This window comes from Varroa destructor, unplaced genomic scaffold, assembly GCF_002443255.2.
Source record: "Varroa destructor unplaced genomic scaffold, Vdes_3.0 BEIS01000002.1, whole genome shotgun sequence".
Taxonomy (NCBI): domain Eukaryota; kingdom Metazoa; phylum Arthropoda; class Arachnida; order Mesostigmata; family Varroidae; genus Varroa; species Varroa destructor.
This window is the reverse complement of record NW_019211455.1, coordinates 57064720-57084252: the sequence shown is the minus strand read 5'-3', so window position 1 is coordinate 57084252 and position 19533 is coordinate 57064720. Positions and strand designations below refer to the sequence as shown.

Genomic DNA, 19533 nt, shown 5'->3' with positions numbered 1-19533 from the left:
CCTCTGAGTGCTCACAGCCGCACAACGAAGATTTATCTATTGAGAATGTGCTTCAGAGTACGTAAAATTTATATCAATGTTTACATGAGTCAAACCTGACCATGAAAATGCAGAAAACGTTAAAAAGCTTTGATGCTCGCTAGAAGTGATAAGTATACACATGTCACTCAGAGAAGCCTAGGAGACTGAGCTTCATAGATGACACTAAAGAGTTGTATTGATAAAATGTTTTTCTATTTTTGGTTGAACTATAAACTGGATTTGTTTCAAATACGACGTCATTCAATCCTCCAAGTTTCGTTAAGTTCTCGCTTGGCGTTGACTTCAAACAGATATTTTGTCAGTTTTTATCATTTATCTCTAAAAAAATTCTATGCCGTAAAAAATGTCGCGGGTTTCCACAACTTGAAGTTAACAGGGCGAGTACTTGACACGCGCGGACCGCTCTATCCGTCTGTATAAATCCATATTGCGCACATTGTTTGTATAGCGTACCCATGACTCTGCATAGTACACACAGCTGAAGGCGGAACCAAAGGCTTCTCCCTATGATAACCGCGATTCCACTAGTGCAGGATGGGTGGCAGCGACCCCGAAAGAGAAAGAAGTCCGTTTGAGGAAGCAGTTGCTGCTGATGCTACTGCTGCTAGCGGAAGGAGCATAGCTATTTACGTAAATTGGCCTTGTCCTCGTTTTCCTCTCCCATCATACTACTCGACGTCTGCTGCCACTGCGGCTGCTGCTGTTCCTAGAAGTGTCCTCGACGACCTTTCTATCTTTATCCTTTGCGTTCTCACTTGCGCCCCTCTGTTCTCTTCCAATCTGGCGCCGCTGCCGATTTACCGTGTTAGGAATAGTTGGTCGCTCCGCTTGTTCGTTGGCTGTAACAGGCTGGCTTGAGATCTTAGGGAAATAGAAGCAAGTGTGGAGAGGGGGGCTGTTGTTCCCCGCACTGTTCGGTGGATTGATCAGTCAGTCGTCCGTTGGCCTAACCAAACAGCCACTCGGCTTCTTGGTAATGGCATCTTTAGCAATGCGCGATGTAAGGGGACTGGCGTTTTAGTAGCAGCGGCAAAAGAAGCAATGGTGGTCGCGTCGGTGACTGTTTGTGATGGGGGAAGCGCTGCAGCTACTCTTATGCGTCGTTTTGCTTGCCTTACTTGCCACGTTTTTCTGATTCGAATCTGATTCCAGGCCAGGTCTGGGCAAGCATGTAGCTCTTTGGTCGATATCAAAAAGGGACCTAGAACGAAGAAGTGAATGCGAGTTTGTTCTGACCAGCCTTCGATTGGAGTGTGGTGTGATGATAGCACAATGGCGGAAGGAAGTTAGTTGAGGAAACGATGGCACGACCTATTGGGCACGAATACATAGATATGAACGCAGGCAAACAGTTGGTACAGGATGTCGACCTCAATAAAGACAGCCTGCAGGATCGTGTATACTCCAAATGCATGCCAAATCTACGTAGGTTGGCCGGTCTTTCATTCAGTCAATGCTTGAGGTGAGGTATCAAGTTATGGAAAGTGGAGTATCTGAGAATACCTACGATCGAAAATTAAAAAAAAAAAAGCAAGTCTTTATAATATAAGAAAAGAAACATTTTTGTCCAATAATTTTGTTATTATGTAGTGGCGCGTTTCTAGATAGTAATGCTGCCTTGACGGCTTTTCAAAATATCAACAAGCTTGCGAGATAGAACTCGTCAAGCTCAGGACTAGCAAATATCACCATCAAGTGGCTAGAGCCGTCGGCAAGAATTATATCAGTACAACTCTAACATAAATGTTGTTCTTCAAAATTCAAAAATAGTATCGGACTGATATACGAAAAGTCTGGTTATGAAGACCAAACAGAAGGTCGCGATGTTTGCACCCGAATGGCTACACGTCAAACGTGCCAGGCAGGTTCTATTTTGAGAATTGAGGCCTAGTTTATCAACAAGAAAAACAGGCAGAATAGAGGATCCTAAATTTCTCTCACATGTAAAATACAGAGCGAGAGTTCCTATTGGACGACCTACTGCCATGTCTAAGTTCGATTTAGTCGTGATCAAGGAATTTTACATGTAGTGCATATCGTAAATATTAATTCAATTATGGATTGACACTACCCTAGCGACCATGAATTTCACTGGTGACAAGCTGAGCCAAGTTTTAATAGTGCAAATGATGAGCTTACCTGAAAGTACTGAAATCGTACGTTTGCATCTCTTGTTATTAGTACTTAGTTCCTATAAGTTCATTGCGGCTATAGCAATCATCGACAGTCGATGCGCGTGCATACACATTTTTTTCTTTAAGCAGCCAAAAGACATGATCCAGTAGTTACTCTGTTGACATAATCGATATGGGTTGCAGGATCCATTATGAAGCAAAAATACAAGTTCCCGTTTATCTCTCTCAAAAAAAATTTTTCGCCTACAGTTGGTCTGCTGTTCTCGGCTTTTGGTTGCTATTGTTTCCAGCGTGAACGGCTCATCCGTTATGTGAAAGTCCCATCCCTATGCGGCATTTACCTGTTCCGGTTCAGCGATACACGCCTAGGTCCAATACGAGTGTTCTCTTCATTAAGTCGCCCAGAGTGCCATCTTCCATATTTCATTTTTTCGCTCGTTCACGATCGTGGCTAAACTCTAGAACATCTCTCCTCTACGCAACTGCGACAGCTCTGTTACTAGCAGATCCAGCGCATCCAGTTTTCCCAAGTTACGTGGGCAACAGCTGGCTAACTGGTTGGCCATACCGCCACGTAGCAACAAAATACGCGTGTGCCAGCGACGTAACCGTGCGGTGCAGAAAGATTGTTACCGCGCGAACACGCACAAAGGACAAAAGTTTTCCGTACTATCAACACTTTGCCCAGCAGCAGCAGCAGCAGTACACTACCGTCAAGGGCGACTGCTGTGGTTGCCAGGACCAAAAGACGCTGAGCTGGGGTACCCGCGTTAATCCCTCATCGAGCGGGGTCCCAACGCTGCCGTATGTGTGAGCAAGCAAATAAGAAACAACACGATAAATACAACATCGAGATATTCAACATTGGGTCAACAAGCCCGCCATAGAATTTCGTTACCAGCTGTATCGCTTGCTGACGCACACCCGCGTTTACCGCCGTTGCTGGGATTGAGACCCGCACTCCGGGGTATGGCCAAATCCAGTCCTCGGTCCTCTGAAAGGAGTATCACGCTCCGTTGGACGTGCTTTTATGACTACCGAAGTTGTTTTCGAGACCTCTCGTAGTGAAATAGTCATGCATAAGAAACAATATAACATACAGCTGAGCGAATCGGAGCTGGCTGATGTTACTCGTTCATTGTGTCTCTAGACTTTATCTACGTCCAGTGTTAGATTTCTTCTCAACGACTCTGTGGCTCCGTGCATGTGTGCTGGTTAATGCGGAAAAAAGAACATGGCCATAAGCGAGCCCAAGTCGACACAGTATACAACCAAGCTGAAGTGTGCACATTTACATTTGTACAATTATAGCTGCTATTGTACGTAAGGCTACAGCGTCCATTGTACACTGGCCATGTGGCAATAGTCGTTACTGCTTTTACTATCTTGGATTCACGATAGATGGAGCTGGGTCTAGGACATATGTTGGCAATCCTCGAGTAGACTCTGTGTTACTCAAGCGTCCCTCGATTAACATATGTCCGTCATGAATGTAGACAAAGATAGAAATGCGGACCCTGAGTAAACATAAAGATGCTTATACAAAGTCACATGGAGGGCATGGACGACAAAGAAGCCCTGAAATCTTAAGGCCACACATAAGTGATGTCGGATAAATGCTACACTGGGACATTTTTTTTGCCCTCTGCTGCTGCTGCTGCTGCTGCTACTATTGCTTTTCCTGCAGCTGTTGTTTTATTGGAGCTTAGATTAGGCGCGCACGAGACATCGTGTGCAGTTCACGTACGTGTCGTGCCGTTATCATGGCAAAAATCGATCCGCTTATGTCAGTCCTCCTCCTGCTGCTGCGTGGGAATCGAAGTTGGGATCAACGCCAGACGGATAGAATATTAGCCGCGACAAGTAAATCTCTAGCGACGGCTTTTACACAATGAGTGTATTTTGGGTTAGCATTATAAGTTTCGATGTGGAAGTCATGAGGAAATTTTGTCGTTATGCGAGCAGCAATAGACGCTTTGAGAGTTCACTTTGGTGGGTTTCGCAACGGAGTAATACTATCTGAGATTCGGGGAGGCTCAAAACAGAACCCGAGTGGCTGAATAAGGAGTGCCACTGAGCGAAACGTTGACGGAGGTCGCGCTCGATTATCTGAAGCACAGTAAAGAAGTGGTTTGTCGCCATCGCCAGCCTCTATCTTGACTAGTATTGAGCACTTTATTTCAACTCCTTTCCTATTGTAGCACGAACAATACGATAAGATGGACCAATTCTAAGAGATACCGATTTCGTCCACAATTGCGTTTCTCAGACAGCTCCTAAATAGAGTTTTTAACTCTGACGAGACATTTTGAATTGTCACAAAACCGGATAGTCACCGATGTTGTGTAAAGGCTGAAAATATAAGTGAGAGATACAAATCAGTGTCTTTTGTGCTGGCTGGGTTATTACTATTGCCGAACAAGCCTAATGGGATCAGTCGCTGGTTGAATGAATTACAATCCACCGCTCGTAGAGGTCATGCGGCCACTCTGGACAAATGCGTTTCTCGTTCTTAACAATATTGTCTCTCATCACTTGAGATTACTCATCCCAGAATCAAGGAAGAAGAAATGAAAACCGATAGCCTCGTAGAAGGGAGTCGCAATTTTGTCAGTTGTCTGTTACCGGTCGGCGACGTTATTTTCCTTGGGCTCGTCCAGTGAAAAAGGAACGAGAAGCAATCAGAATCCGATGGGTGGCAGGCAGTGAGTAGCGCGCCCAGGTCACATACGGGCTATCATAGGGGTGGCGTTATCTCTACTAAATGACACGGTAAAAGGGTTGTCTACTTGCGGCGATCGTCGGGTGACGGCAAAAGGCAGAAGAGTAGAAAGAAATGCCACGAGCAAAGCTTTACGTAATATGTACTTTACGTTCTCACAATGGGCGGACCGTGACGATGTTTAATGATGCATGCCATTTGACGATCCGACAATAACGAGATTGCACTGTATTCATATATAATCTGCAGTGAAAAAGTTGGTGATAGTTAGAAAAAAAAAAAGAAATAAAGCTTTTAGTGGAAGGTTCGTTGTTTAGACAGTTAGTGGTCCCTGTATCGGCGCAACAAAGAGTGGAAATGCCAAAAAACTAAGCCTAAATGGCATCATCATCATCATTATTATTCGTTAGCGATCCATAAAGCGATCACTAGGTATTTCCAAATTTACAATTATTTCAATCACTAGAAGCTGATGCGAAACAATGCTGGCTTCCGGTAAGATAGTTCTTACATTTGTAAGAGTTCCTAAATAACGAGTACAGATTTGAGAGAACAAGGAGTATTCTATTTGTCCAATGTTTACATCAATATACAAGATACTCAAGTGGCGAATTGCTGCGTTTGTATCTGTGCACGTTAATGCGACCGTAGACGTTCTAGTACTATTTTTGTACAGTTTCTCAAGTGCCAAACGTGGATGCTCAATGCAACTGCGCACACTTGATAAGCACATAAAGTATCCACAAAAAATGATATAATATAACTTCATGTTCTCTGCTCCTTTAACAGGATTTTAAAATTGCTTGCCCGGAAGCGCGTTTTATAAATTAAATAAAATATGGACCACTAAAATACGGGTTAGATGCGATATCTGAGACGTTCAGAAGAAACTTCCTGACTTTGTATTAAATCATAATATTAGCCCTTGTGATACGCGCTACGCCTTCCAGGTCCATTCAAGCGATAACCCTTTTCCGGCCAAACGCTTGAAAAAGTGTTGGAACGTCATTTTGACGTCCAATTATTTGATGTAGCTAAAGCTGTTCTTGTTTAAATTAGAAAAATCAGGTGCGGATTGAATTTTAACAAAGCTGAGCCGGGATGCGAATAGATTTATTGAGAAATTGGAAACCGATTCATTGAAAAGTTAACGGTCCCACAGCGGCACTAGGTAGACTCTAAACAGTTACTTAAATACGTTAGTCATTGTCCCTTTCTCAATACCTATTCTTGTCTCTAGCTAAACTCTTGTTACCAGCCTACTTGACAGGTCCGACCCATTGAGAAGACATTAAAAGAACAAAGAAAATCAATATGATTACACTTACAACGTATTGCATAGGGCATCGATTGGATGTCGCCTTTTTTTCTGCTAGGATGCCTCGTTTCAGAAAAATCATTTGCCCTAAGCTAGACTAATTTAGTTGAAAAAACAACGCTTAAATTCAGATTTCGGTTTTAGCGCGAAGTAAACTAGGCCAGTTTGACACATGCATAGTTTCCTATCGATGCGGAAGCGTATACGACAACAAATAACTACAACAGTTCCATTCCCATTTGTTTCTATGACTCTCAAGGAAGGAAGATTTAAGCTAAATAAGACAGGGGCATACACAGGTGCATCGATAGTGGGAGACGCTGGTGAAAGTGTGATTTTCGAACTACCCTTTTTTAATGGGTCTTGTGAAATAGCTTCAAAAACTTTTACAACTTACTCAACTGATAATAGTTGATGTTAATTTCCAAGAGGAAATGGAAGGAATTAATGTATCAGTTGTACAAGTCGACTTCGGCTTGTTTCTTGAGGATAAAAAGAAAAATGAAAATCTACCAATTGATTTTCTCTTGTGGCACATCGCATTTGAGACTGCTTAGGTTTCAAGTAGACGGAATTGGGTTAAAAATCCTGACCTGGCCCCCAAACGTTCAAGTTTTCTGCAAAGAAGCGCTCGGGTGAATATTAGGGTTTCCTTTGCTTCGCAGTAGGCGCGTTACTCGTAGTGAACTTAACCTTCTATTCGCCAGTAGCAGAGAAAGGCGACAGTGCTTGGCTAAGGAAGTGGTAAAGATAACGTAAATTAGAGCGTTAATTTTTTACTGGAAATAATGGTTGAAATGGTAAAATTAACCAAAAAGCTTCGACGGCGATTCGAGACAAAAATCGTTTGTACTGGCAGCTACAATGATTAAAGAAGTTATGCAAAACCGTATAACGGATACATGAAAACGGAGCTTTGGTGCGTTTAATTTTCATGTATGTTTATCAGTTCATGTAAGCCAGCAATTGTACTCTACGACATTTTCTATTGCGGCATATTAAACCGTGTTTGGTGCAGTAGAATAGGTCGACAAATCGTTGTGATATAAAAGCACTGCCTCAAGGTAAATGGAAAGAGCTACACTAAAACCCGTTGTAAGACTTAAGCTTCATTCCTTTTAAAGGTTTATAAATACATTACATTATAAGTCCAGCATGTAATCAGCCTGTAGTATCGATATATCAATCATACTAATCATTTCAGCCGTCTTAATATATGAAAAGAGCGCAGCCATGAATGGCCGCATGATCCCTGATTGTCGTTTTATAAAAGTAGAATGTCCTAATGTATACGAAAGGTCCATTATTTTTGCTGACAAATACATTGCGCTTGTCACCTTTATTATTAGGTGTTAATATAACTAAGGAAACTTTTTTATTTTTGATGAATAATAAACGATCGATAAATAAAAGTGTATTTAACACGGACAATAGATGCAAAATAGAAGTACGCGATCTTACGGGGTCGCTGTATTGGCTAACGAGGGATTAGGTGATAGGACGACGTCGCAAATCACATGACTACTGCTACTCCGCTGATTATCGTAGGAGTCAGACGTAATTTGCTAAGTTCAAATAGAAATAATCATTTTGGTAATAATATTAAGAGCAAGGGTTACGCCATTTGGGCCCGCCGTGTCAAGTGTAGGGAAATTAGTTCTCGCTGCAGCAGGACAGAACAATCAATGAGCAAAAAAACGCCTAAAGCCAATAGGCTTTTTGCAGGATTTCCTGAGAGAGTTTTCAGGTAGAACAAAAATACAGGCTCATTCCATTGTCACTTACAGAATATATTGAAGTTGGAATTCCGATAAATACACAGTATCGCCTATTTAGCATAAAAAGCTTACAAATGTGAATTTGTTGGCGACATCTGAGATTGTATGTTTTGTATAAGAGTATAAAAAAAATCAAATATAATTTAGCGCAAGCAACGGCGATAAATCCCTTATAGTACCAGTCGGCAGCACGAAACGTCGTACGGGTATAATTTCTAAGAACTTTACCTTCGAAGTTACAAGATTTTTTAAATTGATATCAAAGTATTTGATAGGTTTTCACGTAACAAATTGAAGCTGCCGTTATCTGAATCGTGCATTTGATCAAAGAGCGGCAGAAGCTATCATCCAGATCTGGATGCTATAAAAACTAGTATTTTCGCTATGTGTTTGCGGCTATTACGGCGACTAGTACGTATTCATTACAGCTTTCCATAAAATAACTAACAGAGAAGTTTTTTGAGAGACAACGTTCTCCCAAAGCAGAAACGGCAAACAAAGACATTGTTCTCGGGTCGTCATGTAAACCTATAGGATTTCAAAAAACAAAGTTACTCAACCGACGAATTTGGAGGCATTCAAAACACTGGTGTATTCCATAAGATCGTACAACTTCTTAAAAGGCTTAAATTATGTTTCTATGGTAGACTGCGAAATATTGTCAAACCACATACAGTTAAGCGAGACTATGAAGGCTCTCTAATTGACACTCCAAAATTATTATGGTTTTAAAATGATTTCCTGTGTATTTTATTACAAACTAGGTATAATAACAGCCCTTCCTTCCTCATAGTGATCAACTTTGCACTAAAGACATTTTTGTTTTTTACCCAAGATTGTCATAAACCTTTATGAACGTTTGTAGAACAAAGGTAAAGAGACAGAAGCAAAGCTCAGAATAAAATCTATTTTACACAGTGGTGTTTCTCTGCCTATAAGGGCTATCTTTAATTTGCTTATTAATAAATTTTTGATTAGATAATAATTTGATAAATTATTTGATAAAAAGGCTTGTATACTAACGCGACCCTGCAGAAGATAATTGCGTACAAATGTTTCACTCAGCATTATATATCTTAGATTATTTTTTTACCTTTCGGCTTTAACTTCGCCTCGTTCTCTTTCGACTCGGTCCACGTTACAGTGTAGCACTACAGCAAGTTTAAATTAGCAAGTCTCTTAAATGGTCTTTGTATGAGCAAACAAAACTTAATTAAAACTACAGAAAATTTAACATAAAGGCTTCTATTTTGTATAAGTACACGCATGTGACACAAGGTTTAGCTCAGGTATAGTTTTTTCGGGCTTCCGTCTTGGCGAAAAATATACTATAAGCTAAAAAAAATGCGTGCCCCTTGTCTTATTACAAAGTATATGCCTATGTCTTTTCCATGCGAGGTGTACCGTGCACGTCAGTCAAACTCTATTGTAAATGCACTTGGTTTGGAGCCGGAAGTCGGGCGTCTGGAGCAGCACCTAGCGAAAACTCGGAACGTTTGTTTATTGATTTGGTGCTTTTGTCTTAATACGCCAATAAAAAAATAAAGAGCAGGCTACGAATACCAGGACTAGCTTGTCTTTATCTTTTAACTAGTTAACCTTCTTTCTATAATAGTTAAAAATATCTGGAATGACAAAATGTCTTATAGATGTTATAAAATTTCGTGCATTTTGAAAACTCATTTAAACAATGTAAAATGACTGAGGCTATGCACCAAAGATGTGTCCCAATATGTTGAGGTATGATATTTACATGAAACATACTAACACGCCCCTTTGAACGCTTCAGAGTAGACCACTGGGCGTGTACGTCGTGCTCCAAGTATCCGCTGATACACGATTAAAACTCTGGCTGACACTGAGTAGATACTGAAACAAAGAAGGACAGTTAACGATATGAGCAGATATGAGTTTCAGAGAGATGCAACAAGCTACCTATAAACGATATTTAAAGCATAAATCGGCATAAAGCGAACCCTGTAGTAGAAAAATTATTGGAACACGCGACGTTCCCATTTGATCAAATGACGGAGTTGGAAGAGCAGATATCAAACTTGAAAGCGAAACACAAAGATGTCATTTCTGAGAGACCTTCGAATGGCCCGGCTCCGTCCCCATCATGAGAGACAGCACTGGTAATAAGCGACGGCATTATCAGCAGGGCTGTCTTTCAAACGTGTTGTATATTTATATGTATTGCAGGCCCTCGTCTTTGGGCTGAGAAAGATATGCCCAAGAAAACGTCGCGAGATGAACACTGACAATATTGTGTGAAACAGACAAGTATATTAACAGTAGCAACGGGCCAGTTGCGACATCTTGACAAGTTGGTTATCATGAATGCGTACAATTTGAAAGGGATAGACATCAGCAAGATAGAGAGCTTTTCGAATACATTAATCAACTCGTGTGCTGGATCAGAGGTTCATATGTGCTGCTATTTTCCCTTCGACCAGACACAAAGCGGTAAATGATATTATTGCGAAAAGGCGAGTTCAAAAGATGTGAAATTTTCGCTTTTCCTCCTGTCCATATCACAGCATCCGGTCGTCAAGGGTGGACGGTACAGCCACAAAGAAGACGCGGCAAACGAATAAATCCTTTTTTAAACGTGAGAATCCTGATAATCAAAAAAAGTAAGATGTAGAAAATGCAATAAAAAAAAAATGTAAAAAAAAAAAGATACATCAATACGAGGTAGTTTAAACAGTAAACCCGACCAGGCTCCCAGAGCCGAACGTTCCAGCGGCTGAATCAATTTCGATAAGATGAGATACTGCTAAGGGAAGCTATCGTTGAAGAACCGCTGTCAGGAAAGGCCACACCAAGCAAATTAGTTAAAGTAGGGCCAACGTCCACAAGTCCCGCTGCAACGGTCGAGGGCTTCATCAGGCAGGTACTAGCAGCATTAATGGCTAAAGAGCCAGTTTCCATACGTAATACCGTCAATCACCGCAGCCAATCAAGAAACTTACAGCAGGGCGACATCTTGAGGAGACGCTAACAATTACATAGTGGAACTGCGAGAGGGCTGCAACTCTAGCGCTTCTCTTCCCAAGAGCTCTGGACAATACAGATATTTTCGGACTAATGGAAAATTGGGCAACTAGCCCTTTTAACTTGTCACGTTTCTTTTCTACGTACTGCCCTATAATGAAGAGCAGGATCACGTTGTCTCAGGGCACTTCGTCTTCTACAGTCATAAAATAGGCGAGCTCACGCTTACGTGCTTAATACAGAATGCTGTTTTTGCCTTATAACAACCTATGTTCGCTTCGTCGAATCGGAATCAACGTAAGTACCAGTGAAGAAACTTATCAGTGGATCAGAAGCGCTATCGTCTCATTCTGGCCTTTCACGGCCGGCGATTTTAACGCTTAGCTCGATCTGCCGAACCCAAGCCGCGCTGAAGCCTTTCTTGATATGCTCGTCGATCTTGTTCTATGGATGTCAATTCCCCCTTGACACCGACCTTCCTAGGACGTTCAGTCATCGATACATTTGCGACAAACGTAATAAAGGACAAAGTAAAGTCTTAAAGTGAAAAGCAATACCTGTCAGAGGACGCAAGCATTCATGCTCACAAATCAATGGTGATAAACTTCACTGCCAGGTTGCATCTATACGAACTGTCAAACTCCAAGCTCCCTCGCGACACCTACTCGTAAGCAAGCCCTTAAAGCGCACCCACGCAGTTCTCCCTATACCTCATGTGCGGAATGTCAAAACTTATGCGCGACATCTGCGTAAATTCTCTGATCTATAATAAAGCCTTTAAGTCCCTTCAGAAGGATAGGCAGTGGTTCAATTATACTTGCAGATTTATCCAGGCAGCAGCCCAAATAATTTTAAGACTTATGACTAAGGTACAGCGTGAAATCTACCTTTTTGCCTCCGTTTTTAAGACAATCTGTCAAGAAATGTGTGCATCACAATGGCAACAACACTTTGAAAGGCTGCAAGTCCATCTGATCGCTGCTGCAGAACGTTAACAATATACGTGGCTAACGAAGCACAGCAGCTCGATGCCAATTCAGATAAAGCGTACAACGAGCATCTCAAATGCATCGTCATTCCGGCACCGTATTGGATAGCAATTTAATAAATGTTTACATTTTGATTCCTAAAAAAAAGGGAGCTTCAAGCGCGTCGTTATTATGGAGAGAAAAAGAGAACAAAGTGTTTACTATAAGCTGCTCTCCGACTTACTAAGAGGTTGAACATCTACTTAGAAGGCGTACACACCATCCCAATGGAGCAATATGAATTCGGCAGAGAACGCTCGACAGAAACGGCGTGCAGGACCCTGATCACCGATGTCAAGAGCATATCAGCCGCGCCGCGTAACCCGCGATACGGTGTACCTCAACTTCAAGATGGCCTTCAACTCAGCGCCCAGGGACAGGGTACATTCACGCTAGCCGAGGTGGGTGTCCCTATCGTGTACTCAATCTTCTCGTTGCGATTCCTCAGGAAATCAGAATAACCATCAACGGCGGAGTAAACGAACTCTTTCCCTTTACACCGACAATTGGCTTGGCTCAGAGACGCAATCTAAATCCGACTCCTAGTCTCTATCATGCTTTTTGAGCAAAATTCCTATCGAGAAAATCAGTCAAAGTTATCTTGTGTGCAGACGATTTAGTGACATATGGATTAAACAAATTCCAAATGTAGCAAGCTCTAGCTTGCCTTCCCGCATCAATCACAGGTTTAGAACTGACTGTAAGCTAACCGAGATAAAGGGAACGGAATTTAGAGGGCGGGGTAGGACAGCGGCCACTGACGCCTTGTATTTTTTTACCTACGTAAACAGGTTTCCGCACTTGAGGTCGCTCTTTTCCGCAAGCAGCAGAAGCTTCACTGTATACGTCACCGAAAGATACAGAAAGGCAGTGTTGACCGCATGGGAGATCGGAGGGCCTCATCGCTTGTTTCGGACAACTACTCTTAATTCCAAATAGCTCCAATCGCAATGTATGGAATACACATCCTTTGGGGGAATGTTACAGTGGAGACCGTCGAAGCGCGCAAAGGTCTTTTTCTCAAGAGAGCATTGGAATTACACATCGTGACCCGACATGGCCTCGTGTATCTCTTAGCCGACTCGTCACAGCTCTCGGACGACCTAGATCGTCGCTTTCAGCTCCCAGCAACGGAAGCCTTCAAGACGAACCTTAGGAATTGGGAGCAAAAATTCATGGAGCTCGATGAGGATTTTTTGGCCTCGAGTGTGATGAAGAGTATCGAGTGGAAAGGGACGAAGCGGCTAAACAGACGTGCATTCACTCGTTTTGTCACGCATGACTTCCGCCATAAACCCTACAGGAAGCTAGGTTTCAACTCGAGATGTAGGTATTCCAGACGCTAGGAAAACTGCGATAGACATCATGCCGCTCGTTGCATTCGAATACCATTCTTAGATCGTCTAAGGGAGTTGTCAAATTCAAAAAGATTCGTAAAACTTATATGAAGTTTTATAAAGCAAGGTAACTAGATAAAATTTGATTGCAGAAACACGATATGCTATTGACACCGGCTTTCTGTTTCTTCTACGAAATTTTAAGGTGTATCTGGAATTATTGGACGTCCTTCCTGCCGAATTGAAAACTAGGTCTTGGTACTTTTAAGGTAAGTAATCTGGGCAAGGCTATATGTTGCTAAATAAACTAAAATAATTCACGTGGTGAGTAAATTATGCCTTTAAATAGTGGGAAAAAAGAGATACCACTTCGAGTTAACCTTGATCTAAAAGTGGATATCTTTACTTACACAGCTGACAATTATACGACCCAAATACTCGTATCGGGTGGAACAAATGGTTTGGAAAATGTCGTTATGAGACGGCTACAAGGACGCACGCCAATGTATATATGTGGCAAATAAAACTTTTAAAAAAGAATAGGGCTATTCGCTTTATATTAGTTATTAATTTTATTCTAAAGTAAGTACAGCGCTCAGAAAAATACATCCGCAGTGCCATTTATGAATGTTGCTCTGCATGGTTTGCAAACTATAAACAAAACGTCTAAATTATGTGATAATAACAATATTCTTAGCAAATTTTTGAAAATTTTATTTATTTAGCCGCACGAAAATCTGGATTCGGCTAGAATTAACGCCTTTCAAGCTGACAAGTAATTTGTCTTTGTCATATTTAACTTTTTTTTCTTAAAAATATAATTCGAAAAAATGGTATAAAGGTACAATGTCCATGTTTAGGACGTATGTTCAATGTAACATACATTAAATCTTCTCTTTCGGTCTAGGTTCAGCGTATCTTATTAGATATGCCCCTCTGGAATTTATAATAGAGCAAATGTTTGGTCTAGTTTTCCTTAAAAATAAGTTTTTTCATCTGCTAAAATTCTGGCAGTTTCACTTCCTCGTTCTGCGAAGTTATTCGCTATCTATGCAACCCAACCGTCATTGGTGTCTCGGGAGAATCGGGTCTCACCCGACAAAGTAGATGCTGGTAGGAGAACCGCCTACCCGTGGAAATCTGCCACATAATATTTGGCCATACCATTGCACACTAGATTAGAGAGACACTTGTGTTGAGCGTATCCAGTCATTTCCGCACTATACAGTTCCTGTCTATGCTGGGTACGTGTAATTAAGCTGCACATTGATGATTGACCACCATCTCGAAATGTGTAGCCAGTGTGTGACCAAATCGTTGCCAATGTATACGGAAACGATCTAAAAAAGTATCGTGCTTGATTGCAATATTTAACTGAACTTATGTAGCCAGTGAGTAGAGTTGCTTTCCGATTATTGTCACGTTCGCATGCTTCGGCATCGAAAAACCCTATCAGATTTCTATATTGGCTAAGTTATATCCTATTATATATATATATATATACGAAAATTCATCGAATATTCTGGATATCATTCGGTCCCCGAGTAAAATCGTCCAGTGAATTACTAGCTTTCATAGTAATTGAATCACTGCTACAATTATTCTACAACGTTTTCCTATTTTGGTAATCTACATGACGTCTCAACCCAGAGTAAATGTTACTATTTGATAACACTATTATGAACACATTATGACATAGCTCATTACTGCTGGCACTCGCTGTACGTATTTGTGGATTGTTACCCTTTTCGTAGTGATCTCTTATGGGGTACAAACTGAACGACCGTCAACAACTTTTCAGACTGCGCTAGCCGTGTACGACGTTTACGCTTGCGACACCTTCGCTCCTCCTAGGACTCCGGAATGCCATTCCTTTCACATTAGATTTTCTCGTCCAGCAAAATGTGGCCACTCAACCCATGAAAAGCACACCCATGCTTGCTTATACGGCGTGCTTCGTATTTCCTGTTTCTCGTCATTCTTCATTCACAGTCATCTGCCAGCTACTTCCTCCTATGCTATCCTCTCCCTCTAACTTTTACCCCTGCCGATTTTCCCCGTTCGCTAGCGCTGTAACTTTTTCCAAATGACAAACGGCAATGAGTCAGAGGAACTGCCGGCTTGAGGATTTTATCATGACTTGCTTAGGGAGCCTACTCCAGGAAGCAACAGAGATCTGCGTTGCTCTTTCCTCGAAGCGTAAACTGCTACGTATACTATCTCACTCCTCTTCTTGCGCGACTGCCGGCCGCTAGTGACAGCACCGCTGTTACTGTTAGCGCCATGAGTGGTGGTATTTTCAAAAATAAATGTCTGAGAAAAGGCGGTACAGATATTTTATTCAATTCTATCCTTTTTCTCTCTCAGGTACTCCCAAGTGTTTCCTTCATAATCCTGCCGTACCATACGCAAGGATTTCCCGCCCGACCCATTTGCATCATTTCATCGCATAATCACTGTTACATTTTTTCATAGTCACCTTCTGCTTTGTGCGTGTGACACAACGTCCTTCTGTTAGGTGTTTCTCGGCAGTTTCTTCTGTTACATAGGGATATGTTAAGGAAAACCGGAAATGTTATCATTTCGAATTTTCTGCTTCATTTCTCGCATTACTTTTTCTTGATTATCTGGAGATCCCTTATGAGTTTCATAGAGGATAGGTTCAAGCAAAGTGATTTTATTTATTCGAAAGTCACCCCATAGCTCGCACCATGGAACGGGCTGGCTCTCTGTAATGACCAAACCGAGCTACAGTAATACATTTGTGAAGTCGTACGTGGCCCCAAGGATTGTTCGAGGTTGAATAGACGAAACGCCAAGTATGTAGATGCATGTTCTTTTGACTATTTCGAGTTCCCCGGATAACAACGAGCTGAGTCATAAATAAAATATAAATAGGTAAATCATCAAGAGATTTAAAAGACAGGGCAACTTCATGCTTATATTGCAAGGGTCTTTACTAAATTGGACGACAAACGGATAGTTTAATTGGGTTGTCGTTCTCTAAAATAAAAATCTACAGCAGAAATACAGAATCTACAGAAATAAAAATTGAATAATACAAATAAAAATTGAACTGATCTAGCGCTAAAGCGATCAATCTATACATTGGCCCTTGTTCTAGATCAAAGCGTATCGAACCGTATTACCATTATTATTATTTTCTGACATGATAGGACAGCTTTAAGAGTGACAGAAATCACACGTCGCTTCTAATGGTTTGAGCTTGCGTGAGACACGAATACCATAAAGATCTGCGCCACGTGCAGACCACAGCCAAACGCCTTTATTAAATCACTTCGTTCTAAATTTCATAAGAGCCTTTAAATGAACAGAAGGATCTGAGAGCACCTACCAGAGGCATCCAAATGGTCGTAGTGGAGTTGTGCCATACGTGCAGGCGACATGCTGAGATATTAGCGTTTCGTTACTATGTTGTGATGTGGCGGATTCTGTAGAAGCCCAGTGTTTTCGTGCTGCACCCTGTTGAGATCATCATGGTGCATCGTGCATATTGAAACCTGGCCTTCAGAGCGTTTCGCTACGACCATCCAAGGCTGCTAATTTAATATTATGCCTATGTCGGGATAAATTTCATCTAATCTGCCCTTACAATCTTTCCGCCTAAACAAACGAGGCTCTGGACTCACAAGGTATCAGACCTTGTTATCGTACATAGATCAGCTGCACTTTAGTCATGCGCAACAGGAACAGCTCGTATGCTTTACATATAAATACATGTTGCCTAAGCTTATGTAGTGTCGAGTTTTCCGATTTTCTGCGAATACTGCTCACACGGAACTGGAATTAAGGGCGACTTCTCAGATATCGGCATAGCAATATAAACATTTCATAGGAGGCATCATAAGTGAGATAATAATACGAAAGCCGGACAGGGTTAAATATGGTTGTAATGCGAAATCAACTGCCGATTTTTTCATTTATTATGTTTCAGCCACCTGCAGCTCGTTACTCGTACTTTCGTATACTGCTTAAAACCGGCACTTCCCTGCCCGCAATATACCATTAGAGATAGATGTACGTGTTTTATTTCGTCAGACATCGGGCATGACCGCTTTGTGTTTGTGCACATTTTACTTACTGCTATTGGTTGCTGCTGCTGGTTTCTATTGTCTATAAAACACCAGGTTATTTTTTATGATTTTATTTCTCTCTTCACAATTATCATGTTGCCTTGCCTTTTTCTAATCGGCCATCCTAATGAATAACAAGCGCTACCCTGTACTCATTCGGTTGACACAACATGCGTTTAACCCGATCATACCGATTCTATTTCCGGGCGAGGACCTTTATCTACAAGCAGAACGTGTATAGCATGTTATATACTTCATCAAATGTCACTTATATATATATATATATATGTTGTTGGGGGGCGGTATATATTGTTGGAAACGCGAAGACTTCCGGAAGACCTGAGCTCGTTTCAGTCAAGCCCATTTCCGCCGTTTACACACAGCTTACCGCTTTCTGTACTAAAGGTTGCTACCTACAGGCCTACGAATTTAAGGCAGGTGAGTAATAGGGAAAACTCCGCTGGGACGAATGGTACTCAGTGACTGGTAGACCTACACATTCACAGAGGCTGTGCAGACAAATAGGGGACGACCGGCCGATCCGAAAGGGGAGCTTCGACTCGACGTTGTGTACCATTGGTAAAAAGAGTATGCTCGATGTTTATGTTGTCAGCATGTTCAGGGTGTTACGAACATTCATCTCTAAGCAAAGCAATTTTCAGGTATCAAGCCTAATGTCCATAGGGAACAATAGAGGCAAATAGAAGGAAGTCAAAGCAAATGCTAAGTTCTTCGTAGCTTTTCGGTGTCGCTATGTTCTCATTTATAATGAGGCAGGGTGTCGACAAGTAGCTGTGATCTCTGAAAACTTCCTTGGTACATTTTTATTTTTCTCTTATCTTTGTTTTCCGCCCACGCGATCCTGCAAACCTAATGGCCAACTGCAAACTGCAAAGGTTGTCCTAAGTAAGACATTTATCTCACCTCATAGTGACACCGGCAGTTAGATGTCTACGTTCTAATGATTCTTTTTAGCCAATCGTCGACTAGCTAGCTGTTCATTGGAGTATACTGCTTTTGGAAATTTCAGGACACTGCTACATAAAATGAACGTGCCCTGTTTCGTAGCTGCGCATTCTCGTTACGCATCCATCTGTCATCGCTGACATATTGATAGCGTGTTTGGCTTCCTACAAAAGTCTTGTTCGTTCTCCTTGTTTCGCTTTCTGTGAGAAAGGTCTCCGTCGAAATGTTTTGCGCAGACGTCCGTATTTACATGACTTACACAAAAATTGGTTTTGTTGACAGCTGCTCTGGCCATCACCGCTGAGTATCTAACGTGAACATAGAAAATTCAGGACACTATGTTCAAAAGGAGAGTAACCAATATTCTTATTGGTTAGAATTAGAATGCAAAACACCTGACCGAAGACCTTCGCGAAGCATCGCAGGTATACATGGCCTATTAACCCAGAAAATATATAATACTAATAATAATAATAATAAAATTAAAGTGTAGTTTTAGCGCCTTAATTCTGTTGAGGTTGAGTTTACGTAAGCGCTTATAAATACATTGTTCAATGTGAAATGTTCTAGATAAAATGTCACCTTAATGTCGAATAAAAATAGACCTGAGCGGTTTGAATCGATTAAACAAATTCGGTTTTTATTTAATGCAGCATGATGTCAGTGTAACACACAAGGACATAATCGGTAGAAAAATGGGTTTAGAAACTTACAATCAGCTTATATAAATCGTTGTGTCAATTAAAGGTCGACCAATATTAATGGAGGTTGATACGGGAAGTGAGTTGGCTAAAACCGGCATCACTACATCTATCCGAATTTTGGTCTTCTAAAACTGAAGGAGGTGCGTGAAAAGCAGAAAATCTGGATCTCGGTTACAAAATGCAGACGATATCGTGTCCTCAGTACTTGTCCACGAAAAATGACCACCGTTATTTGAGATTTTGTTGGCCCGCTAGAGGAGCCTATTGAGTATCGATGAAAAATGTTCCAGGACACGAAAGATGCCGCCAACATTCCAAGTCGTAAGCATAAATACGTAAAATGCGTAGATGCGACACCGAGCGAGCTATTTCTGTCTTAGGAGTTTCAGTCGTCAGATGCTGTGAGACACAT

General features: G+C 41.4%; 1 protein-coding gene across 3 annotated transcripts; it reads left to right on the top strand.

The window, feature by feature from the left end:
• Nucleotides 1–993: 993 nt before the first annotated feature.
• Nucleotides 994–19012, top strand: LOC111245278 (uncharacterized). Of its 3 annotated transcripts, XM_086979946.1 has the most exons (4): nt 10223–12421; nt 12812–13346; nt 13563–13626; nt 13772–13884. In XM_086979946.1, the coding sequence occupies exons 1-2, from the start codon at nt 12248–12250 to the stop codon at nt 12947–12949; spliced, it is 312 nt and encodes a 103-aa protein (XP_086836072.1). In that variant the 5' UTR covers nt 10223–12247; the 3' UTR covers nt 12950–13346; nt 13563–13626; nt 13772–13884. The 3 variants fall into 3 exon arrangements, 1 of the variants encoding a protein (XP_086836072.1); XR_015320875.1 differs by lacking the exons at nt 10223–12421; nt 12812–13346; nt 13772–13884 and adding exons at nt 994–1504; nt 18482–19012; XR_002671263.2 differs by lacking the exons at nt 10223–12421; nt 12812–13346 and adding an exon at nt 994–1504.
• Nucleotides 19013–19533: the final 521 nt, after the last annotated feature.

What these genes read in the sequence shown, in the direction of transcription:
- LOC111245278 (XM_086979946.1), top strand. Translation starts at nt 12,248, where the DNA reads ATGGAGCAATATGAATTCGGCAGAGAACGCTCGACAGAAACGGCGTGC. An exon ending in GTACATTCACGCTAGCCGAG is followed by an intron (nt 12,422 to 12,811) that starts GTGGGTGTCCCT and finishes CTACGTAAACAG; the next exon opens with GTTTCCGCACTTGAGGTCGC.